At 42.5% G+C, this 26,116-nt stretch overlaps 1 protein-coding gene across 1 annotated transcript in view; it reads left to right on the forward strand.

The window, feature by feature from the left end:
- Positions 1-3,829, forward strand: part of ANTXR1 (ANTXR cell adhesion molecule 1) — a 398,881-nt gene extending 395,052 nt beyond the window's left edge. Inside the window, exon 18 of the mRNA XM_069214185.1 lies at positions 1,191-3,829. Coding sequence (XP_069070286.1) covers positions 1,191-1,469 — 279 coding nt within the window. The 3' untranslated portion in view covers positions 1,470-3,829. The remainder of the gene's footprint in view (positions 1-1,190) is intronic.
- Positions 3,830-26,116: the final 22,287 nt, after the last annotated feature.

Here is a 26,116-nt window from a genome sequence, read left to right on the forward strand (position 1 = left end):
CAGGCTGGGAGCCTCCCAGCCTGCCCTGCGCCCAATCCTGACGCTGCTTAAAGCAGCGTCAGGATGGGCTAGGAGCGCCCAGCTAGGGCGCTCCCAGACAGACTGGGAGCCTGTGCAGGCTTTCTCCAGCCCAGCAACTATGTTGCTGGGCTTAAGAGAACCCTGTGCGCATGTGTGTTTGGCCCGCACTAGACAACCGGCCAAATACACATGCGCTCTGGGGGGGAGTGCACTCCCCCTCTTTGTTTGTCACCCCGTGGCCCCGCCCCTTTTCACAAAAAAACGATCATAAACGTAGTTTATGAGTGTCTTTTTGGAAAATGATTGCAGCTGCCACTGCTGACAGGGGGGGTGGGGGTGTGACGCTCCTCCACCCATATGGAGGAGCCGCCCCTGGTCCATGGCACTGGAAGAAGCATAGATCAGAAAAAGCTGGTGTTGACATACTGCAATGTTGGATAGAAGAAATATTTGTGCGTTTTCGGAGCAACAGCAGTGCTTTCAGAATTGGCGGGGTTCGAGGACCCATGCCTTAGAATACTTTTAATTCGTAATTGTTAGAAGTGGATCGGTCTGTTGGGAAATTGTGAGTTTTATGACAAACAGGCCGGTAATGTACAAAGAGTTCAATGGGCCCTGGTGCAAACAAGGAAAATTACCCCTTTGATTGCAGGAGGGGTAGTAAAATACAGCAATTATTAGGGCTCATTTGGGCCCTCATGGCTTTTTGCCCAGTGCCACTGGACCTACTGCACCAATTGTAGCTAAGCACCTAATTAGACTCAATTTCCTACAGGTCAGCTAAACTCCAACTATAATGAACAAATTCAGTTGTGAGAAGAGACACTTTGAAACTAGTTCTGGGGATGGGGAGGTCAAAGAGAAACAAAAACTCGTTGAGATTCAGAGGGCATAAAACTGCAACGTGGCTTTCAATAATGCAGAAACACACCCCACAGACTATATTCTAGATAAATAGTTCTACTTATGGCGCAATCTATAACTCATTTGACAAATTCTAACATTCTAGATAAAAATATCTGGTGCATACTCTCTGATATAGTGTTAATCATTTTTAGTACAGTTGAAGTAATACTTTACAGGTTAATGTGTTCTAAAAAATCAGTTAAAAAAGAAAAAAGATATTATTCTGAAGCACCACTAAATGTGTACCTGTTTTTTTCTTTCAGGGTCGCTGCATTAATTTTACAAGAGTGAGTAACCAGGCTCCACCCAGGTATCCGCTGAACAACGCCTACTCTCATTCCTCCCTACCTCCAAGGCCGATATACACACCCCCACAAAATTCCATGTACACCCCTCCTCCCCCACCCAGTCCCCCGCCACCGCTAAGTCCATCGCCACCCCCTACTCCCTCCCCACCGTCCACACTGCCACCTCCTCCTTTGGCCCCACCACCCAGCAGGGCCCCTCCTCCCTCCAGGCCACCTCCCCGTCCCTCCATATAAGGGAATGGTGGACCCACACTCACTGATCCTTCAGGTAGGGCAGGAGTCTTTCTCAGCAGTACTGTAATAGGCCTTTTGGAGCAAAAGCAGGCTTTTAGCATTCAGAAATGGCTACAACAGAATAACCAACTTACACCCTTCCTCCTCTCCTGGGCACCAACCCCGGATCCCCTCAACAAAACAACTCCTCACAACTGTGCAGCTATTGTCCACATTTTACAAGCAACACATCAGACGTTCAAATTTACTCTATTGAAATATACTAGTCTCTAACACAAAGCAAGACTTGAAATTAGGACAAGTAGACCAGATGTTCAAAAAACCGATGATACAGAAGAACAGAACTCTATGGTACAGAAGACAGACCTACAGTCATTGAACGACTGATTCTTTAATTCAACGGAGGATGAACATTCACACCTGAAAATCTAAGTTTACACAGTTTAGCCAACTAGTTTCTTGGTATAACAAGCATTCTGGGGATTTCCAGACTTTCCATCACAGATAAAGTGCATTCACTTTCAGCTCACCACTGATGAGAATATTGTGAACACACAGCAGTTTTTTTTAAAGAAAGTTTATTAAGAAAGTGTGTAATGGAAGGTAGGGTTAGAACTGCGACCTCTCCCTGTGCATGCAGGGCTGTGCCTACAGGTTGTCTGTGATGTTGGATGTGTATGTTGCCTATAAGGAGCAGAAGGAACTTTCATATGGAGGATCAAGTTTAGACGAGCTGACAATGATGAAAAGGACAAAAAAAGGTGTTGGGGAAGGAGACGACTTTGCAAAAGACCAGGACAAAACTTCAAGTGGACATATACATTTTTCGAACTAGCGCAGTGTGAAACCATCATTAGATCACACTTGTGATTTTGGTGATGGAGACTTCGCCAAGAAGTCATGTTAACTTGTGCCATTTGTCTCCTGTTGTGGTCATATGCCTTGCAAATTGGTTCATGGGATTTAGGGTACTGGTAAGTTCTATTGGCATCAAGGCAGTACTTCACCTGTCAATGATTGATGCCTTGCTATAGGATACCACACTTATTTTGGCGTTGAATCTTTTTTTGTACTTCAATCCTGATGTGTAATTTCTTCTTTTGCATTTACTACATACGAAAGTGTTTTGTGATATTGGTTCATTAGCTCTCTAAAAGAATCATGTGTTTCCTCGATTGTAGCCTGAAACTGTAAAATAGGGAAGAAAAGAATGCGAAATGTGCTTGTCCTGTCCCTGACAACACATTTCATACCGTCTGCAGGAAACGCACTGGCTGCATTTCTAGAAACGTGGGTGGTGCCCATCAAAGATTTCCAAGACACCCCTCCCTTGAAGTGCCACCCACGTTTTTATATTAACATTGTAAGAAGGCCAAGGGAACCCATCCAAATAACCACATCATCACAGCACACTGCTTATATGTATTTGCTTTGCGTGTTTTTTTTTTTTTGCCGAGTGGTTAGTTCCCTCTCCATGGCTTCAAATAATGTCCCTATGGGTCAGAATGGAATGATAACTTTTCTAGAAATAGTGCCTTAGCAACTACAGAAGGTATGAACAATCTGTATTGGATACATATTGTGAGATGGCTAAGCCTTTTCCCCGGTTCTGCAGTGCCTATAGATTTTGTCCAGCAGTTTAGATTGTTCAACCAGCAAGAAATTCTGACCATGGTAGTGAACTGCTAAAGCAGAAGTAAGGTGGCAACCTGCCAGAAAGCATAACCCGACTGGCCAACTTGGCCAATAAGAATCAATGCATCTGCTTAACCAGTTTACAGAAATGGTGAGACCAGATGATCTAGGACAGTCCAGGAGAGCCTCTGAAGGTTAATCTGCAGAATAGTATCCAGATAGGACAAATAATCGGAGGTCACCACTTCTACTGCCCACACAGGCCTTTGCTGAGGTGGGCTTATGCCAGACACTCTGTTTGGACTGCTGGCAGTTCAAAACAATATTTTTTCTGAGACTTGATGCTGAGCAATCTCCAGAATTGTCTCAACAAGAACCCCCATGTTGATTGTTATTTGTTACACAACAATAGATTAAGAACATTCTCTATGATGTTAGTTATGTTATTGACGATACACAAGAAGGATCTCTGGTGTGTAAGGAATTTAGGATTTCATGATGAGCAGGTACTCCTGAAAAGCTGTTTGAGGATAGATAGTCAGTCAAATATTACACGTGTGACTGACTGCTCCAGCACCACAGCTTTTCCAAACAATCCCCATTTTTCAAAAGAGCATCTTACAAGTGAACGGAGACCTTACAAAACAAATGTGCATATTTGCAGAGATTTCTTCTCCTCTGACTTTGAAAATCCCTCAAAAACCACCTTCAGTTCTTTTACATTTAAAAAAAAAAAAGCCATTCTGTCTGAACCTTCAAGTCTGGTGTGCATCATGGTAGGTTTGGTCACAGTAGCAAACAGTGACTATTCCCCAAGTAGGATCTGGAAAAGATTCACTTGTCAAGAGTGCAAAAAGCAATACTAAAATGGTAAAAAGAGTTACATGGCTGGACAAACCGACAGGGTCACAGCTAGCTCAGCGTTCTGAAAAGGTAGGTTTAAAAAGCAATTAATGATTCAGTATGCGAGAATTTTAGGGAAAATGATCACGGACAATAATTACTATGGTTGCGACTTGGGCAATGAATCATAAACGCTCCCCACCCGCCAAGTTGTTGTGCATAATCTTTTATTTTTAAAAAAGCAAAAAGGAAATCCTGTAGCTGTCCAAAATGTGATGAGAATCTTCTTAATCAAGAACATACCAAATTATTTATTGCACTTAATAAGCACTTGCAAGCCAAGTCACTAAACCTAGGAAAGATAAGTCACAAATCTGCTTTGTTAGGATTACACCTATGGTTAGATCAAATGTCAAAATTTCAGTTATTCATTAAAATGCGAGGAGTAATCTTTGAAATTTATGCTTGTCCTAAATATCCAGGGAAACTCGTTACAGTTACTTAAGCAGAATATCCACCAGAATTGAATTCTTACTTGCGTAAATGTGACACAAATGTACATCATTTACACATCTAACTTTTGTTTTGGTCTGGCTTAACCATGCATCTGTCTTCAAGATCTGCTTTTATCAATTCGTTAAAATAGTCTTTGGCTCCACCCAGGGCTGTATTGCTCTCTTACCTCATGCCATTGGCTATTTTCTTATCATTCCATAAATCAGGAAGTTCTTGCATTGAAATGCATGTGAAGATAGTTTACATCTAAAAAATACTTTCAGTCATCACGTTGTTCGTCACATTCACTTTTTCTTCTCATATATTAATTAATTATATACATGAAACAATAAAAGATTAGTTAGTCTAGCCCAGGAGGCACATAGGACTGGTTTTAATATTTGCCAAATTCATTGGTACTCAAAAATCCATAGATTTACGAAAGGCTTAGGTCCAAAGGAAAACATATTGATTCCTCATTAGACTTCAGGAAGTGATTAATAGTATTGAAGTTTGCAACAACTGGTGTGTGTTCTTGAAGAGCCATTTGATGATGATGATTACTCTTCAGGTTTAAATGTCAGGTTCTATACAGTGCTTAATAGCACTCCTAAACATTTATCAGATATGGGAACAGAGACTCTAGAAGATGCAATGATTTTCAGAGAATCACACAATTTGCTCTCATTGTTTCACAGGACCACATCACCATCCTACACAAACCTTTCAGAAAGGCACAATAGTTACAGATTCAAAAACTATGATGTCGTCCCCATAGGGGTTCTTTAAACACAAACCATGTTGAAGCAAAAATTTACAAGAACAATGGGGCTATCCTTTCACAGGAAAGAAAGAGATGTACCTGTGGTGGAAACCCTTTAAATATTATAATGATGTTTGCTTAGTGTGGTAACTGGAACCTGTACTGATGGAGCACATGTGTTCTGTTTTGGTGGTTGCTTGCTAAGTACCTTGAAGCGCTGGGAGGGGGAGAGGAAAGACACGATGAGGGAGAGGAGGAATGATGTTAATAGAAAATGCTTCCCCAAACGCTCATACTACACTGGCTGGCAGAGCCAGAATATTTATTGTGTAGCAAATCTCACACATGGGGTCAGACGGACACATAGGTAGGAAGAGAAGAGAAGAGGCAGGTCTAGGAGCAATAAAACAGGACAAAGAGCCAAGAAACAGGAAGAAAGAGAGTGTGTGGGAGACTGAGATTAGAGCAGAGGTAGATATCAGTCTGTGAGGAGAATCAGAGCCAGGTAGACTAGAAGTTGTGGTCGTGCTGTGGTGCAACCGGGAGCAAGAGGGACAAAAATAATCAGGGGATGCAGAATGTGTGTGTGCATGCACATGTATGTGTTTGTCTGTCAGGTGGTGTATTTGAAGGGGTTAGAAATCGTGCCCTGGCCCATCAGAGCAAAGAGGAACAGAAGACCGACACCTCCTCCCCAGACAGTGCAGTCACTGCAGTAATACCTAAGCTAGCTGTCTTTCTCTGACCGATACATTTACTGGCAGGGCCCACAAGCTGATGGGGAGTTGAAGTTTGGGAACAATTGCTCCACGCGTGTTACCCTCTCCAGATGCTTTGACCGTTGGAGGGTCAGAGCTTTCAAGAAACCAAGGAGGATGGCCCGCGTTGTAACACAGGCCACGCCCTGGCGATCATCGTGCCCAGGATGGCCTGTATTGGGCAATCAGAGTGTGGCTTCTCTCGTGAAGCCCTTATAACTTTGGCAAGAAAACAATAACTGTGTTTTAGTAGGGTAACATATGATAGGATCAACATAAAAGTAGGGGGAAAGGACCTCAGAATAACAACATTTCACAATAAATAACCACTACGCTTTTGTTACATGCAAAACCATATTTTCACATATATTCCTCTGCAGGAAAGTAGTTTTTGTCTTTATCTTCAAATATCAAGTTTGAGGTTTCCCACGCAACCCACCGATCTGACAGAGGATTGACAAGGCCCTTCTTTTAGCACTCTTGCTCGGGTATTGCGCATGAACATTAGGGCACTGTTCCTAGAACTAAACCATTATTACAAATACAAATGTGTTCTAAAGACCTCGTTTCCATTTAAACCTAGGGCCTAATTACGACAGCTACATAAAATTGTGTTTGCACAGGGATCACAGGGATCGCAATTATAAGTAGTGCAAAGTTAATTGCACCCAGTCAGTACAGGGTGTGATAAAGTTTGCCCCCTTTGCCAAATTTCCACAGGTCAGACATGCTAGAATTTAAAATATGAAAAATGCTCAGTAGTTACCAGGAACTGGTTTTTGTGTACTAAGCATCAAAATTTGCATGTTATTGCCCAAAAAGTCAAAGAGGCAATAAATATCACACTTAGACCCATTTTAATACTATTTTGCGCCGCATTTGAGTCATTTTTTGACGCAAAAGCGGTACAAACGTACTAAATATTTTTTGACACAAAAGCAGCACAAATTTCCAAAATATAATTGTATTTTGTAAGTTTGCGCCGCTTTTGCGTTAAAAAATTACGCAAATGCGGTGCAAAAAAAGTATAACTATGGGCCTTAAATTCCAAATACCTCGGTGTCAGATTGTTTCATATTCGATAATTAGGGCATCTGATATGGTCACTAGTAAACAGGCCCAAAGTTACTTGTATATACCAGAGTAGATGCAAAAGGATGAGTTTTCCATCATCCTGTCACCAAAGCCCACGGAAGTGACAACAATGTGACTTATTGTTAAAGCCACTTTGGGGCTATGAAAGGCAATGTAATATAGCAGTATAAGCTCAGTGCTTCTTGCACAGAACCTGTTCTGCATACTTTCCAGGTTTTTAAATAGGTGACAAGGGCGTTACAAGGCTTGCTCATCATTGTGGTGCAGGCAACTCCTTTAATTTGCTTTTCAGCCTGAAAGATTTAAAAATCTTTCTCAAATTAAGGCAACAGCACTTCTCAAAAATGTAAAATGTATCACATTGCAGCAGCACTCCCCAGAAATGCCGAGTAAGCTTGGATAAAACAAGCTTAGCAACATTCATAACTGCATTTATCACTTTGTTCAGTAGATCACCAATGAATTATTGTCCAAAACATTAATAAATCATGGTCGCTTGCTGGGTCTTTACAATTGATGACTTGCTGAATGGCTCAAAGATGGAACCTTTTTAGGGAAGAACATGGGAACTTTGAGCAGGTTTGTGGGGGAAATGAGACCGAAGCAAAGAAATCTCTGCATAAATGTCAACTTGTTTTGTAAGATTTGTCTAACCTTAAACCTGACACCATTTGCACACAGATTGGGGGGAAATGCGATGAAGCCTGCATGCATTACATGTTCTCATACCGTAAAATCCCAGTCCTAGCACACAGTTTCCTTGTTGTAAATATTTTTAGGTCTCATGCTTACAATGACAGGATTATGGAAACCTCTCCTGTCCAGAGATGGGAGGATAGTTTCAAAATGTTGTAAATGATTCTAAAGCCCGCTAGACTTCGGGGTGTATTATTATACCAAGCTGTGCTTGTTTTTTTTATATTATTTCTCAAGAGTGTATTATTGCTTTTATGTAGTGTTACGAATAGGATTATTGATGTCTGAGATGAGTAACCCTTTTACTCAGCATTTGTTGAAGAGAGCTTTTTCCCAGCTGGCATGTTTCTGTGTGGTCATTTTCACTCATTTGTGGCCATCCTTGGAATCGGTGGCTCTGCTCAACATTTAAAGCACAACCAGATTTCATATGATAACACGTTTTTATAGAGTGCTTCCACCCACAGCCTTACAGCTTGAGATCGTTGCAAATAGGAAGTGTGATTAAGATTCTGATTTAAAACCAGGAGGATTAAAGAGAGGACCAGTGCAGAACCATTCATGGTGCCTGCAGGCGCACCCACATCTCAGTAATAGGCTGTTTCACCACATTAATTGCCCTGTATGGCCTGCTAAAACCTTGTCTGTTCAAGAAAGTGTGGGTACCAGTTTATATTTCACTTTACTGTGTAATGGGAAATCCCATTAAAAAATATAATTCTGAATTATAACTGAAAATCAATTTTCCTAAATGCAGCCTGAGGTTTACAGCTGTATTTGTTGCCAAGGTGTTCATGATGGAGGCAGTGACTGTAATTTAGCATATTATATTCCTTATATTCAGGCGGCGGATCTACCCGAACTGTAGAATATTGACCTTCACAGCAATGCCTGCTAAAGTTTAATAAAGCAGGGGCAGATTGAGTCAGCCAATGCCTCTTCAGGCTTCCCCTATTTATGAATCACAAAAGTTTTAACACACAGAGTAAGACAATCTAAGTCTTACCTCTGGGAAAAACCTTTTGTAAGTGCTGGGCTCTAATTTAATACTTATTCCAAGCAGTTAGAACATCAACAGACACAGGAAGTTCTTGTAGCATCGTTGGCGCTTTAGTTGTGATTACCGCCACATGTGCTGTTTTCCAGATACATGAAGACAAACAACTTGCCAACATGCAGTATGATCTTCCAGATAAGTTCCCAAGAACCATATGTGAGCCAAATTCTTTAATTAAAATAATCGAGGTTTAACTAACAAGTGCAAATGATAAACCACCTGATGCACTTTTCAAGCCATCCCAAATCCTCCCAAAGATTACTCTTTCCTAGGCTTATATGGATTTTGGTATACGGTATTCCCATTTCAGAGTAAAGGATCAGATTATGAACCAAGAGATGTGAAGGATGTGGTAGGCATCTCCATGGCCAATTATGCCTCTTAGTGCATCTTTGGGAAATTACTTGAAACCCTGCTCAGCAGCTGCATTTAATGAGCGGGTGTAGGAAAGATCCAGATGTTATGACATAGCAGAAGATTATTCTTTGAGTAACCAAAGATCCTTTCAACTACTTATCAGGATTCACTACATGGACTGGGATTCTGAACTTATTGATTCCATGATGATGCTGAAATAACGAAGGTTGACAAAATCATGCTTTCTCTGGTTTACTGATGGATTGGAGATGGATCCTATCAGACCCGCAGATACATAAACCATAAATTCTAATAACATACATTAGAAATTCGTCCCTCAGATGCCAAATTAGCCCAACTTCAACAAACTGAGTGAATGCGGTGGGATTCATTCATGTACTATAAGCCACTGCATAGTACCACACCAGTGAAATAGTTTCAAGGAAGACAGTGCGCATGTCACAAACCAATAGATACTGGCTGTCAGTTTTGTCAGTTCTGTGTTAGTACACGCCAGTGTAAGGTTTAGACCAGCAGCCAGTAACATCCAAACGTTAAAATGCTTCTCTGAAACACACAAAAAAAAAAAGATTGTCAGTTCTCCTGTCGGTGTCTCTGCCAGTTCAATGGCAAAGCTTGGATGCCATTCAAGTTTTCATTTCAGAATTTTAAAAAATGAGTTGTTTGCGACATACCCTGGTGAACCACCTATTTCGAATCAATAGTGAAAGCATTTACAATACTAGAATAACTCCCTGGCCACACTTTAAATTTAGGTTTTATATTAGAGTACACAAACACATACTCAGGCCGCTTCATAGGGACTGTCGGAGATTATTGTAAAATACGTAACTGATTTTTTACAGTTGGCCATCCAATGCTAGCTGGAAGCGTAAACTCAGATATGATGTTGCAAAAAATGAAAGTAAATGGGTACTAACCAATTCTACTACAAAGTTCTGCTATCGAGTGTGAATGGTACAAAGAAACAAAGGACTCCCACATTAAAGAAAACCCTAGCGACATTAAGAATATGCAATTCGTTGGCCACTGGTTGAAGAAAGTCTGATTTTATTCTGTAAGTGTTATCCAGTGGGAAAGCTATGGATTTTTCTTCTAAAATTTAAAACATTCCGCAATAGTTGTTACTTATAAATTATTTCAAATTCGACAATGGCACATTTTGAATATGGTTAACTAGGCAAAAATGCAACAATCTTAGCAGGATATCCCAATTTTAGTTGTCGGTGGACACTGCTATTTAGTCATTCACTCACCAGCTCTTGAATCTTAACGGTTCTGAACCATATTTTTCCATTTTGAGCCACAAAATGTCCATAGCACTAAACCATCGATTTTTAAAGTATGGAAAGTGTTACTAAATTGCATAGACTTGGAGCAAAACCTTTAATAATTATCCCACACAACAAGTTCGGTTTCAGAATACCAAAGTTATATAGGCAATTGTGTGATTTAGCAAAACGACTGATGTTATACTACCGCTCCTGGTGATTACTGAAGCACGATGGTCTGTTACTGGGGCCTTTTCGGTAGTTTCTAGATAAAAAGGACATTATCTTTCTTCAGAAGTTTCCATCCCGCATGTCTTTTGTATTAAAAATGATCATGACTGGCTGATGTCATTAATAAAGAGTTACAATGCTTTTATGTTTTGGTCGTAATTTGTTGTTTCAGGACTTGTGCATGGTGGAAGGTTGTGATGTGAGAACTAGAGGGGCTCTTTTATGGAATACTGGGCAGTGGCGTGTGAAATGCGTATTGTTCTGGGGGACGTCAGATTCCACTTAAATGAGTGGAAGCAATGATTGCTGAATGGGGTGCTTTCCACAGAACCCCCTTAAGTGTACATGGCCAAGTATATGTGGAACGAGGGAGCCTGTGTAGACTTCAGATTCAGTATTTGTGTATAAGACAAATACAATTAGAATGAGTAAATTTCTACAAGTCTTGGGTTCCATTGCATTGTTTGGAGACTGTGATGTGTTGAATCAGCTTAAAGAACAACTTATTTACCTTTAGTAGCATTGTTTCTAATGGATGCTGAATCTACCCCCAGATTTGTCTCCTTTAGAATATTCCCAGATGCCAGACTGGATCCTCAACGATGTCCCCACATGCCAGTAGGTGGGCCGTGTGCCTCCACGGTGACTCAATACCACCTGGGAATTGACAGAATGGCATTACATATAAGCGCACCACTGTGTGCGGTTGTCTGTTTTTTGTATGTTTATCCTTCTACACCCTCAGAAATATAGAATACATTGCCTGAGAAACTGTGCTGATCATCTAACGTGGGATCTTACTACAGGCAAAGGAGGCCACATTCCAGAACAGCAAGGTGGGAGGGCAGCAAGGAATCTGCTGTTAGATAGTCTAAACCTGACACAGTGATATCAAAGGTAAGTAACATGTGCTTCTGATGGAGACTTTTAACCACAGATTCCTCAGCCTTAGAATACAAACCATAGCAGTACCTTCCATTGGCAATCGGTCTGGGGAATAGACTCAAATCAAAAAGTCCTGCAGAACTGAGTAGCAAAGCGACCTTTCTGCTGGACTTGTAATGTCTCTTGAATTTTTGCACCACTACCCACATCGAACCCTGGCAGAAGTTTAGAAAATGGTACCCCTCTCGACATATCCATTATGTCAGCCTCGGCCCTGATGATCTGGACTGCAGACATTCAAGAGGCTGCTTCTAGCCAGTGGATAGAAGATGTTTCTGAACAGAACTATCCACTTTGACAAAGTCCCCTTTGGCACCATCTAGACATTCTTAGCACCAGAAAACCAGACAAGGAGGTGATCACCCATAAGAAGGTCTTTTGTGTGGTCGATTAAAAGCTCAGAACTATCTTAGGTTTGAGGCAATAAAGGCTCTCATCCTTTTTTGAAGGGTGAGGCAAGGCAAGAAACCCTGACTGAGTGACTGACTGGCCAATGTGGAAGGGAGCCTTTGCTTGGATGATCTTTTGATGGGCTGATGCCTGGGTACTCAGTACCAATTTCTCTAGAAAAAAAGTGGAGGAAGGTGGTTGTTGATTTTAAGTATCAAAAGCTTTAAGGGACAGCTGTGCATAGGCTTAATGGGTTTATGTAGGAGGCTGGCCTGGCTTATAGTGGGTACCTTGTGGTACTTACACCCTGTGCCAGGTCCAGTTATCCCTTATTAGTAGAATAGAGGTGTTTCTAGCAGCTTAGGCTGATAGAAGGTAGCTATGGCTGAACTAGGAGACATGCAAAGCTCCTACTATACCACTTATATCATATAGCACAATACCATAAGAAAACACAATACTCAGAGTTACTAAAAATAAAGGTATTTTATTTTAGTGACAAGATGCCAAAAGTATCTCAGAGGATATCCTCACTTAGGAGGTAAGTAATATACACAAATTATATGTACACAAACCCAAAACAGGTAAGTAACAGTAAGAAAAGTAGTGCAAACAATGTAGAATCACAATAGGATGCAATAGGTAGACATAGGTCTAGGGGCAACACAAACCATATACTCCAAAAGTAGAATGCGAATCACAAATGCACCCCAGACCTATGGGAGATTGTAGAGGGTCGCTGGGACTGTGAGAAAACAGTAAGGGTGTCCAAAATACCCCACCCCAAGACCCTGAAAAGTAGGAGTAAAGTTACCCTACTACCCCAGAAAGACACAGTAGTCGTGATAGGGGATTCTGCAAGAACCACAAGCACCAGCAAAACACTGAAGATGGATTCCTGGACCTGAGGACCTGTAAAGGAAGGGGACCAAGTCCAAGAGTCACAAAAGTGTCCGGGGGGGCAGATGCCCACTAAACCCCGGATGAAGGTGCAAAAGGGCTGCCTCTGGGTGGAAGAAGCTGAAGATTCTGCAACAACGAAAAGGGCTAGGAACTTTTCCTTTGGATGGAAGATGCCCCACGGCATGCTGGATGTTGCAGAAGTGTTTCCAGGCAGAAATACTGCAAACAAGCCTTGCTAGCTGCAAGAGTCACAGTTGAGGTTTTTGGGTGCTGCTGGGGACCAGGAAGGACCAGGATGTCGCCCCTTGGAGGAGGACATGGGGGGGTGCTCAGTAACTTAGAGAGCCCCCGCAGAAGCAAGCACCACCCACAGAAGTACCAGAACAGGCACTTAGAAGATCTGTGAACTCAGAGTCATAAAAGGAGGGTCCCACGACGTCGGAGTCCAACTCAGCGGGTTGAGCACTGCAGGACGGAGTGCTGGGGACCCAGGCTAGGCTGTTCACAAAGGAATCCTTGGAGAAGTGCACAGAAGCCGGAGCAGCTGCAAATCACGCAGTACACAGGTTTGCTGTCTGGCGTGGGGAGGCAAGGACTTACCTCCACCAAATTTGGACAGAAGGGCCACTGGACTGTGGGAGATACTTGGACCCAGCTCCTGTGTTCCAGGGACCACGCTCGTCAGGATGAGAGGGGACCCAGAGGACCGGTGATGCAGAAGTTTGGTGCCTGCGTTGGCAGGGGGAAGATTCTGTCGACCCACAGGAGATTTCTTTTTAGCTTCCAGTGCAGGGTGAAGGCAGACGGCCCTCAGAGCATGAACCACCAGGAAACAGTCGAGAAAGGCGGCAGGATGAGGCGCTACAATGTTGCTGGTAGTCGTCTTGCTACTTTGTTGCGGTTTTGCAGGCGTCCTGGAGCAGTCAGCGGTCGATCCTTGGCAGAAGTCGAAGATGGAAGTGCAGAGGAACTCTGGTGAGCTCTTGCATTCGTTATCTGAGGAATAGCCCAGAGGAGAGACCCTAAATAGCCAGAAAAGGAGGTTTGGCTACTGAGAAAGGAGGTTTGGCTACCAAGAGAGGTAAGCACCTATCAGGAGGGGTCTCTGACGTCACCTGCTGGCACTGGCCACTCAGAGCAGTCCATTGTGCACCAACACCTCTGAATCCAAGATGGCAGAGGTCTGGGACACACTGGAGGAGCTCTGTGCACCCCCCCTGGGAGGTACTGGTCAGGGGAGTGGCCATTCTCCTTTCCTTTGTCCAGTTTCGCGCCAGAGCAGGGCTGGGGGATCCCTGAACTGGTGTAGACTGGCTTATGCAGAGATGGGCACCATCTGTGCCCATCAAACCATTTCCAGAGGCTGGGGGAGGCCAGCCCTTCACACCTATTTCCAAAGGGAGAGTTTGTAACACCCTCTCTCAGAGGGAATCCTTTGTTCTGCCTTCCTGGGCCTGGGCTGCCCAGACCCCAGGAGGGCAGAAACCTGTCTGAGGAGTTGGCAGCAGCAGCAGCTGCAGTGGAAACCCCGGAAAGGAAGTTTGGCAGAACCCGGGTTCTGTGCTAGAGACCCGGGGGATCATGGAATTGTCACCCCAATACCAGAATGGTATTGGGGGGACAATTCCATGATCTTAGACATGTTACATGGCCATGTTCGGAGTTACCATTGTGATGCCACACATAGGTAGTGACCTATGTGTAGTGCACATGTGTAATGGTGTCCCGGCACTCACAAAGTTCGGGGAATTTGCCCTGAACGATGTGGGGGCACCTTGGCTAGTGCCAGGGTGCCCACACACTAAGTAACTTGGCACCTAACCTTCACCAAGTGAGGGTTAGACATATAGGTGACTAATAAGTTACTTATGTGCAATGAAAAATGGCTGTGAAATAACATAGACGTTATTTCACTCAGGCTGCAGTGGCAGTCCTGTGTAAGAATTGTCTGAGCTCCCTATGGGTGGCAAAAGAAATGCTGCAGCCCATAGGGATCTCTTGGAACCCCAATACCCTGGGTACCTAAGTATTATATACAAGGGAATTATATGGGTGTACCAGTGTGCCACGGAGAATCGGTAAAATTAGTCACTATTGACAATTTTAGTGACAATTTTAGAAAGCAGAGAGAGCATAAACACTGAGGTTCTGGTTAGCAGAGCCTCAGTGATACAGTTAGGCACCACATAGGGAACACATACATGGAATACATTATGAGCACTGGGGTCCTGCCTAGCAGGATCCCAGTGACCCATGGGCAAAAACAAACATACATACAGTGAAAATGGGGGTAACATGCCAGGCAAGATGGTACTTTCCTACAGTTTACATATGAGAATATTTCAAGACCAAGTTCTGATCACATTGGGGCAAAACAAATAGCTTGGGGTAAAACATTTGAGACAAACCTTTAATAAGACATATCACAACCAGTAACTTAAGCAAAGATGGATTGTCAGGAAACAGAGAAAGTCTGAAAGGGCCAACAAAGAACCTTTCACTGTGGCCACCACAAGGTCTTGCTAGGCTAAGAGAACAAACAAGACTAACAGAACAAACAAAACAACATTAGAAGGTATTGGCTGGCAAGGGGTCAATGTTTCAGGCAAAAAATGTGTCCCAGCACCCAGTATAGACTGACTGGGCAGAGAATATTTTTTTTCATACAGTTTTATGGATAGTCAATTTATCATACGTTAAATGTTATAAATCCCCAAGATATTATTGTGAACCTGAGGGACAATAGGTGCTTCTTGCCCTGGATCTGAATCAGAGGCAAAAGTATTGGGAATACTCTCATAGTACCGACTTTGGGGCAAACATATTGGAATGGGATATGGATGCATAATCACTTGTCATGCTTTTGTAATTTTAGCATGACGTAGGCCTGGATCAGACTGATTTCGGTTCATGGCTTGTAAGTGTCATTTGGACAGGATCATCTATCTTCCCAAGTCGATTAGGCACCAGAAGCGGCACTGGTACAGAAAGAACCAGTTTGGACCTTGGCTCAGGGCTGCTGTGGGTAAAGCCCAGGAGCAGGTCCTTTGGAGTCACAAGGCATTGGGGGAGGAGGTTCAGCTAAAGAGGGCACACCAGAGAGAAACAAAAAACACCAAAGATCTGCAGTATGGCTTCTTTAAAGGTAGCTACTTGCTGCAGGAAAACACAATGCCAGGGGATTCAGAATGCACCAGGACCAATATAAACGATTCGGATTCAAGAAACGTTGAAGGAGCATGAGCTTTAGCTTGATACCCTTGCACCTTCCCACTAGACATCAAGAGGCGGGATTGGAATAAGTCCTCATGGTTTTCTTGTGATTGTATCAAGACTTCGACTCACACTTGCCAAACATTTTTGGATGAGAAGTAGACTTCTGACGGGAATTTTCAGACCAGGTCCTTGAGTTGGAGTGGAACCTATGTTTCACCTACAACCTGTTCTGTGTGTTTGTCAGTGTAAAGTTTTGCCTCCCAGTCACAATTCGCCTTGAGGTGCACAAGGGCACACATAGTTGCACAAATCAAGAGTCACACCATACCGTGTGCGTTGGTGTTTGTAAGACGACTTAAGTTGGGAGCGGAGTTCTAGATCCACGTCGATCGATGCAGAAAGAAAGAAACTGACATAAATGTGCGCAGGTGGAGCTTATTTGCGGCATCACTCTGTCATTCTGGGGTGGTATACATTCATAGCAGAGCCACACGAGACCACCTATCGACACATGGGAGCACTGGATATAAATACTCTGTATACTGTATGGTACACGGGGGTATTCTAAAGACGAGGAATGTGCAGGTAGAAATATCCATAAACATCAGACTCCAATTAGATACAGATGTAGGGATGCTATCTAGTGTTTCTGTAACACATAACTTCCTCTGCTGTAGCATATAAATCCTAAACGCTGCCCAGAGTCATTATGGTTGTACATAAGACAGATACACACTTCATAACTACGTTTCCTAAAAAAACGAGGGGAGCATGCAACTATCCCCACTTCTTCCCCAGTAATTTCTTGCCCTGTCTTCTCAAGAAGTATGCATACTAGGTAAAGTCAAGCAGACAGCCAGGAAAAAGGTCTTGCACAACGAAGAGCAGACTCAGGGCCATATTTATACTTTTTGACGCAAAACTGTGCAAACGAGTTTTGAGTCAAAAAATTTAGCGTTGGCTTTCGCCATTTTTTATCACCGCCCGGGCAGCATATATATACTATGACCCAGGATGGAGCTAAAAACTGGTTAGAGTAAAACATTTGATGTTAACCCTTGCGCCCTGTCATAAGGCAAACTGACGATAATGCTGCAAAATTGACTATAACCCGTTATACGGCACGTAAATATGTTGCAAACGGATATGCACCATTTTAACCCTGCATTTGGGTCAACATTAGACGCAAATGCAGGAAAGTTTGCAAAGCAGAGGGAAAATGAAAGCAGCAGGCCCCGAGAGACCCCAGGGTGACCCCATACACCCAGGAACCAGCGAGGAGGACACACAGAAGTCCCAGGGGAAGGAGAAGAAAAAGAGATGGTGTAGGTTTAGTGCGGAGGAGGATGAAATTCTTGTGAGAGAGGTGACGGAGCACCAACATCAGCTTTTCGTCACCTCCAAATTGCCAATTTGCAAGAGAGAGGCAATATGGCAGCAAATATTAGACAAAATTAACAGTGTGGCAGAGGTGAGGAGAACTGTAACCGAGTGCAAGAAACTCTGGCATGATTGTAAGTGAAGAACTAAGGAGAAAATGGCAAGGAGCAGAAAGGCAGCACTTCAAACTGGAGGTGGAAGCCCAGCACCACAGAAGGACCTGGAGGAGATGGTTGCAGCGGTCATCCCAGAGAAACTGATCACTGGAAACGCAGGACAGGACAGTGCAGACTAACAGGAACCACTGATAGCGCGTCCAGTCTTTATAAATTACTTGTACTTGGACAAGCCGGAGGTCGGTGAACCTTTTAACCGAGTTGGGTTCTCCTCATCCAAATATAGTCGGATCTTTCCAATCAATAATCAATATTCATTATAATCAATACCCAATACTCAATTAGTAGATCAAACAACACATTAAGAATCAATAACAATCGGTATTTTGACGCTCCATGACCTTTCAGTCATGAATAACCACACAAGTTTATTAGAAGTTAATGAATTTATTTCTCTATATTAACAAAGCTAGCATGATATAAGTGAGTCTCAAAATCAAATGGTATACATCTACGAACATTACTATCTGTCCATAGCGGCGGAAGAAACGCAATCTACGCAAAATCTGGATTATAATGCACTCGGTTATAGCAATACAAATCACTAGTAAAAGCAACTGAATTTGACTAATTGCATACATCGGTCAGCATAACAAGATTTCAATTTAGCATGGTGCATCAAGTGAATACCTCAACTAACCTCTAATTAGCATTGGCATGTGGGGCTTCATGCAAAACAAATTTACTTAACACAAATTTAGAAAACTCCTAGCTTGGGCCCTATCAAAATAAGCAGTTGGTACCTAGGAAATGAAAACACAATGCATAATACAATTATCCTTTCACATTTACCAAATACAATCAGCATTCAAGAAAAGTCTTCGTCCTTCAGGTATCGGTTCGACCAGCATGGGGCAGGTTTCAAAGGGGGAAAGTTAAAGCAAGTGTTCCTTGCGGCAGCAAGGAGAATGGGGCAAAAGTTACTGCATGGGCAGGAAGGGGCAAAATTAAAGTTAAAGTCTCTAGGGTGAGAATTCTTTAAAGTCTCTTTCTCTGCAACAGAGAAAAGGCATCAAGGGGTTCGTTCCAAAATGGCGTCTTGAATCGGGCTTCAAAATGGCATCGTAGAAAAATGGCTGACTTCTCTTTGTCTGGTGGGTTTAAGTAAGAAACATTCCAAATTCTTCAGGGTCTTCCATTGGAGGGTTCATAGGGTGGTTTCCTTTTCACCAATGAATAGTGTCTTTCTCCTAGTACTCATTTATGCATAAGGTGTGCTTGGAGCCTTGGAACAAAAGTTGCAACAAAGTTTGCCAATTATTTCTGTATCAGAGCTTTTATTGTCCGCACCTGCAGAAACTGACCTTGCTTCAAAAGGGATGAAACTAGCCTAGCACGAAACCTTGAGATAAGTGTATTAGTCATCTCTACTGGAAAAATACAACCTTAAAGTAAAATAATATGTCTTTGTTAATACAAGTGGAAACCACGCAGTTAAATTTGAGACCAGGCAACTAGGCCAAAGCCTCTGCTAAATTTAATCTAAGCATATAACAGTTTCAACAAGAAAATCATAGAATACATTTGCAATTATGACGGATTACTACATTTTCAATTCTTCATGATCAATTAAGCTAGTTTATAATAATGGCAAACTACCCCTTGGGCACAATTTCCCACGTACATTATTTTTCTTTGCTAAAATCACACTACCTTACACGATTTTGATTACATCATATATGAATATTTGTTAGTCCTTCTTTTACTGCATCATCAATCCCTCCTCTGATGACTAATTATGTCATCACATCAAATCTTCCACCACAAATTTTATTCCATTAAAATTCTGTTTTAGTAATTTGGCACTTCAGTCAATTCCCTCTTCCTTTTGGTGCCCTTTGATTTTTCTCTGTATATTTCTACCATTTTATTTTGTTCTTTCTTTTCTCTTCTGCTTTTGTTTCTTGTTTTCAATATTTTAATAGCTTTCCATATTCCCCAAATACCTAATAAGCAAATTAATATTATTACTATACCTTTTACTATTTTCAATAATAGTCCATTCCAAATGTTGCTGAGCCAATTTCCCACGGAAGCAAATCCTTTTCCAACCTTTTCCCATACTCCTGGTTCTTTCAATTCTTTCAAGTCGGTACTCTCGTTAGTTAAATTTGTAAGCATTTTTCTAATTTGCCCACTGTTGTCTGGAATATAAGAACAACAGTGATGTGCACTAAGCATCTTGCAAACGCCTCCATTCTTTGCTAAAAGAATGTCTAAAGCAAGCCGATTTTGAAGAGTCATAGCTCTCTCTGCAGCAAGTTCAGCATCAATCAGGATCATGGCTCCTGAAAATTTTGTCAGCATGTTATCCACAATAGTAGACAACTTTCTCATTTTAATTGAATTCAATATGACTCCTACTGAAGGAATCAACGCTCCAAATATATCTCCTACCACACCAGAATCTGTCTCCCTCTTCTGAATACAATGTAATTCAGACAGCTTTGGAAATTTCTTTAAGTCGTCTAGTTGATAAATCTTTGGAAATACTATTCCCAAATAACGTCTCCCATACCATCCTTTTGGAAGACGATAATAGGCATTGAGTCCACAAATATAGTATACTCCTGGAGTAGCTGGATCTAGGCCATTCAGCATGAACGTCCATTTAGCTTGAAAAAAAAACGTGTGTTTACATTCACTCGTTCCCACAAAGATTGTGTCATAATATGATTTTGGTCTATATATACAAAGCTTTCCTACATGTACTGCATCTAAAGCTAATTTCCCTTGTGTCTTTATCGCGGCAAAAGCATAGCTATCTACAGATGTTCTAATTTCTCCTTCACCACTTTCTTTCTATCTTCAGTGTGATCTAAAAAGCTTTTCTCTACAGGTGCAAGCAAGCATGTAAGGTTCTCTCTATGAGCTTGTGCTGTGGAAAAAGGTGATAATGGTTCAAAGAAACCCCTAACTATTTTTATATAATAATCTCTTGCTACTTTACTTAAGTACTCTATTATGGGGACATATGAAAACATGACATCATGACTGGAATAGAAGTATTGAATAGACTCCTGACCATAAAATCTGGTTAGTAACAAACTACATGAAATTCCATACGTGAGAGACATTCTATGATATGTCACTCCTTCTATTACTGAGGTAGGTATTTGTGTGCACACATAACAATCTTTCGCATCCATTGTCTCAACATACTCATTCAGCAAGCGATAGAAAACGTTTGAAGATAATTCTTTCTTGTCGTGTAAATATTTCTCGTCTTGTTCGAGTTTCTGCAGAGGAGTTAATTCAGGAGTAGGTTTAGAAGTAGATGCATCATTCGCGTCTCTTTCATTCTCTCCATGCATTCCAAGAACTATTGCTATAATTATTAGTACACATGCAGTTATTAGACCTATACACATGTATTTACAACATTTCATTTTGTGTCCTTTTGTAGTGCAACCTGTCATGATCTATATAGAATCAGAAAGTTGAAGACACTTTATCAAATCAAATTTTCAGATATATATAAAGCTGAACGAGTTCAATGTTCACACGGTATTCTTTAGCAGCTTAGTCTCTTATCGGTTTCGCAGCTTTTTCTCAAGATCGGTTTCAAAGTCAATCAAGTTATCAATGTCTTATCCGGTTCAAAGTCAATCAGGTTGTCAATGTCTTATTCGGTAATGTTCATGACATTTTTCATTTCTCAAGTACCAAAGTGTCGTTCTGCTTCTTCGTTTTCAAGACTGAGAGATAGAAATTCGTCTGACCAATCGTCAGTGGCTGTGTATGCCCACTCTGGACCAGAATATCTTCTGCTTGGTATTCTTTTCCTCTTCAATTTTGCATCACCTTTTGATTCTCTCTCGCTGATGTATTGTTCTTTGGCTGTGTCTTTTTCTTCACTCAGTGATGTTATTACGATAGACACTTCTTTTCTTTTCTCCTTCAACTTTGGCCCTTCACTTTCTTTTAATATTTCTTTAGTCTTTGACTTCACTGGCGATATGCTTTGTCTTCGTTTCGCGCTGCTTTCACCTGATGGACCTGCAACTGGTTCTGGAAGAATTTGAACGATTTCACTCTGCTCTATCTTGTCTCCTTCCCCTAGGAGGTCAATCAGGTTTTCCTTTTCTTTGCCTGTATCGTCTGCTTCTGGGAAAGCCCTCCTCTCATTAGGCTCTCCTGCTTCTTCACCTGTGACAGGATCCTTGTCACCTTCAGTATCTTTGTCGCTTCCTGAGGCTTCTTCTCTGTTGTCCTCAAAAGGATCGACTGCGTCTTCCTCAGAAAATATTTCTTCCGTTACTATTTCTTCTTGTTCGCTCTCAGGCTCTCTTCGTTCTGCCTCAGTGCCTGGTACTTTCCTGTCAGCTGCTGGTAATTTCAAAGCTTCAACTTCCTCTTCTGTGGGGCACGTCACCCTTTTCGTGTGACTGGCGTGAATCCAGTTGGGAACTCCTGCACACTTCACAGTGGTGGTAGTTGTCAGAATCACTTGGAAAGGTCCTTTCCAACGGGGTTCCAGACACGATTTCCTCATGTGCTTCTTTATCAAGACCCAGTCACCTGCTTTCAGGGCGTGTCCTGGACCTTGGATAGGTGGCAAGGTGGTTGCCTCCACCTGGTGAGAAAAAGAGCGGACCACATCAGCCAGACCTTTGCAGTAGTCCAATACCATATCATCGGTAATATTTACAAGTGCATTTGCAGGGACTGCTGGGAGTCTCAGGGCTCTGCCCATGAGGATCTCATGCGGCGATAGTCCAGTCTTTCTATCAGGTGTGTTTCTCATTGACATTAACACCAAAGGTAATGCGTCAGGCCATTTCAAGTTTGTGGATGCACATATTTTCGCCATTCTCGATTTCAATGTGCCATTCATTTGCTCCACTAGTCCTGATGCTTCAGGGCGGTAGCTACAATGCAACTTTTGTTCAATGTTCAGCGCTGCACACAATAATTTAATTACTTCGTTATTGAAGTGACTTCCCCTATCTGATTCTAAAGAGATCGGGAATCAGAAACGTGGTATTAATTCTCTCAAGAGTAGTTTTGCAACTGTGAGACTGTAATTTCTGCGTGTAGGGTATGCTTCAATCCAATGACTTAAAATACACACAATCACCAACACATACTTCAAGCCTGCATGCATAGGCATCTCAATGAAATCCATTTGCATCCTGCTGAATGGCCCACTTGCTCTTCCAATGTGGCTCAAATTTTCTACTGTCCCCTTCCCTGCGTTCATTTGTTGGCAAATGACGCAACAATGGCAAACTGCTTCAGCAACTTGGCGGAATTTGGGATTGAACCAATCAATTTTGAATAGTCTAATAATGGCATCCCTTCCAAGGTGGGCTTGTCCATGATACAACCTGGCCAATTTCGTTAAAAAACTGTCTGGTAGAACCAATCTCCCCTCACTTGAAACCCACAAATCATCTGGTTTCTTTATGCATTGTAGTTTGCTCCACGAGAGTTTCTCATCCTTACTGACATTATTTTGTAGGAATTTACATTTTTCAATTGTATCTACAACCTTTAAAGCAAAGGCTTCACTTGGTTCAAGTTCTGGCTCATTTATCAGGTTCCATTCGTTTCTGAGCAATATACAGTTCAATGCGCAAAATCTTGCGACTTGATCTGCATCTCCATTTCCCAAAGAAACATAGGGGGTCATTCTGATCCCGGCGGGCGGCGGTCGCTGCCCGCCTGGCGGGAACCGACATTTGGCCGCCCCGCGGTCAAAAGACCGCTGGGGCCATTCCGACCTTCCCCCTGGGCCGGCGGGCGCTAACATTGTTAGCGCCGGCCGGCCCAGCGGGAAGGCGGCCTGCAACACTGAAGCCGACTCCGAATGGAGCCGGCGGTGTTGCAGGTGTGCGACGGGTGCAGTTACACCCGTCGCGCTTTTCACTGTCTGCTAGGCAGACAGTGAAAAGCAGGCTGGGGCCCTGTTAGGGGGCCCGGCACTGCCCATGCCAATAGCATGGGCAGTGCAGGGGCCCCCAGGGGCCCCAGGACACCCGTTCCCGCCAGCCTCTTCCTGGCGGTGTAAACCGCCAGAAACAGGCTGGCAGGAAGGGGGTCGGAATCCCCAGGGCAGCGCTGCCCTGGAGGATTCTCCCAGCCGGGGGAAATCCGGCGGGAAACCGCCGGACCCGGCTGGGCGACCGCGGCTTTAACGCCGCGGTCAGAATGACGAATGAAGCACCGCCAACCTGTTGAGGGCCATAGTCTTGTGATTTCGAGTGTGCACTGCATTTTACCACTGCTACTTCCCCTGGTAACTGGATGGCGTGTAACAATTCTCTTATTCTTTCACCATTCTTCACTGGTGATCCTGAAGAGGTCATGAAGCCTCTCTGTGACCACAATTGTCCAAAATCATGCACTATTTCAAATCCGTACTGGCTGTCAGTGTAAATGGTGACTTTCATTAATGCGGAAAGTTGGCAAGCTCCAGTAAGGGCTTCTAGTTCCGCTACCTGTGCAGAATAAACTCCCTGAAGCCAAGATGCTTCCAGAACACCAGTTATTGTACATACAGCATATCCTGCTTTCAATATTCCTAGTGCATCTCTTAAACATGAACCATCAACAAAAATAATTTGATCATATTCTTCCAATCGGGTGTCTTTGATATCAGGTCTTGGTTTTGTACAAAATTCAGTCACCTGAAGACAGTCCTGCTTGATGTCTTCAGCGTTCTCAATTTCGACATTTTCACTGGGAAACAAAGTTGCTGGATTCAACGTAGTGCACCTTTTCAGCTGCACATTGGGTGATCCCAAAATGATTGTCTCGTACCTTGTAAGCCTAGCACCGGTCATGAGCTGTGTTCGGGAACGTGTCAAAAGTATTTTGACTGAGTGAGGGACCATGACTGTTAAAGGATGTCCCATCACTATTCCTTCGCTCTGATTTAGGCTCATACAAACTGCTGCTACAGCACGCAAGCATCTTGGTAAGGCTGCTGTGACTGGATCCAAAGTAGCTGAAAAATATGCTACTGGTCTGGTTATGCCACCATGGGCTTGAGTCAAGACAGACAAGGAACATGCATCACATTCATGACAAAACAATGTAAAAGGCTTTGTGTAATCAGGCATACCTAAAGCTGGAGCTCTGCACATGCATTCCTTTAATTCAATAAAAGCATCCATTTCATCTCTTTTCAACACTATTTAATGCAGCGCATCTTTCTGGGTCAGTTTCAGCAAAGGTTTGGCCAGAGCCGAGAAATTGGGAATCCATTGGCGACAATAGCTCACCATTCCCCAAAACTTTCTCATATCCCTCCTCGTTTTGGGTGGACTCATTTGAAGTACACTTGTTATTCTTTCTTTCATAATTCTTCTTGACCCTTTCTCTATCTGGTGACCCAAATATTTCACTTTCTTCTGGCAGAATTGTAATTTTGAAGGGGACACTTTGTGTCTATTCCTTCCCAAATGGTTCAACAGAGCAATAGTGTCAACCATACAGTCATTCTCTGTCTTGGATGCGATCAGCAAATCGTCAATATACTGTACCAAGGTTGATTCAAAAGGTAATTCTAATGATTCCAAATCTTTCTTTAGAATCTGGTTGAAAATTGATGGTGACTCCGAAAACCCTTGAGGAATTTGACACCAACTGTAGACTCTATCTAGGAATTTGAAGCAAAAGAGAAATTGGCTGTCCTCATGAAGAGGCACAGAAAAGAATGCTTGTGACAAGTCGATGACTGAGAACCACTCTGCATCACAGGGAATTTGAAACATTATCACAGCTGGATTTGGTACTACGGGACAACATTTGACTATTGTGTCATTTATTTTTCTCAAATCTTGAACAATTCGGACCTTTCCACTCGGTTTTATTAATCCCATGATTGGTGAATTACATGGACTACTCAGCACTTCTCTCAGTACTCCCTGTTTCACAAACTCATCAATGAGTTGGGCGACTTTTATGAGAGTGTCTTGTGACATATGGTATTGTGGAGTCTGAGGAAAATTTACATTGGGTTTTACAGTCACTTTCACTGGTTCTGCTCCTTTGACCAATCCTACTTCTTTCCCTGTCATATCCCACACTTCCTTTTCAACTGTTTCCTGTAACTCTGCAGGATTATCTGCTTCAGTGAGCATTGGATAAAGAGTAATCAGGGGATAGTCTTTATCGACAGTTTCCGTTTCGTCCTCTCCTAAACTGTCCTCTTCTTCCTCATCACTGTTCGTCTGAATTTTAATTCCATCATTTGAGCACATAATCGAACATCCCAATTTGCACAATAAGTCTCTCCCTAATAGTGATATCGGGATTGAGTCACACACCACAAATTTATGCGACCCTTGATAGTTACCAATCCTGACTTGCACTGGATCTGTGATAGGGTTTGTCAGATACCTATTTGCTACTCCCACTACTTGAACTGTTCTCCCTGAAAGCCTCATCTGAACTTTCACCCTCCCA

Source organism: Pleurodeles waltl, chromosome 11, assembly GCF_031143425.1.
Source record: "Pleurodeles waltl isolate 20211129_DDA chromosome 11, aPleWal1.hap1.20221129, whole genome shotgun sequence".
Lineage (NCBI taxonomy): Eukaryota > Metazoa > Chordata > Amphibia > Caudata > Salamandridae > Pleurodeles > Pleurodeles waltl.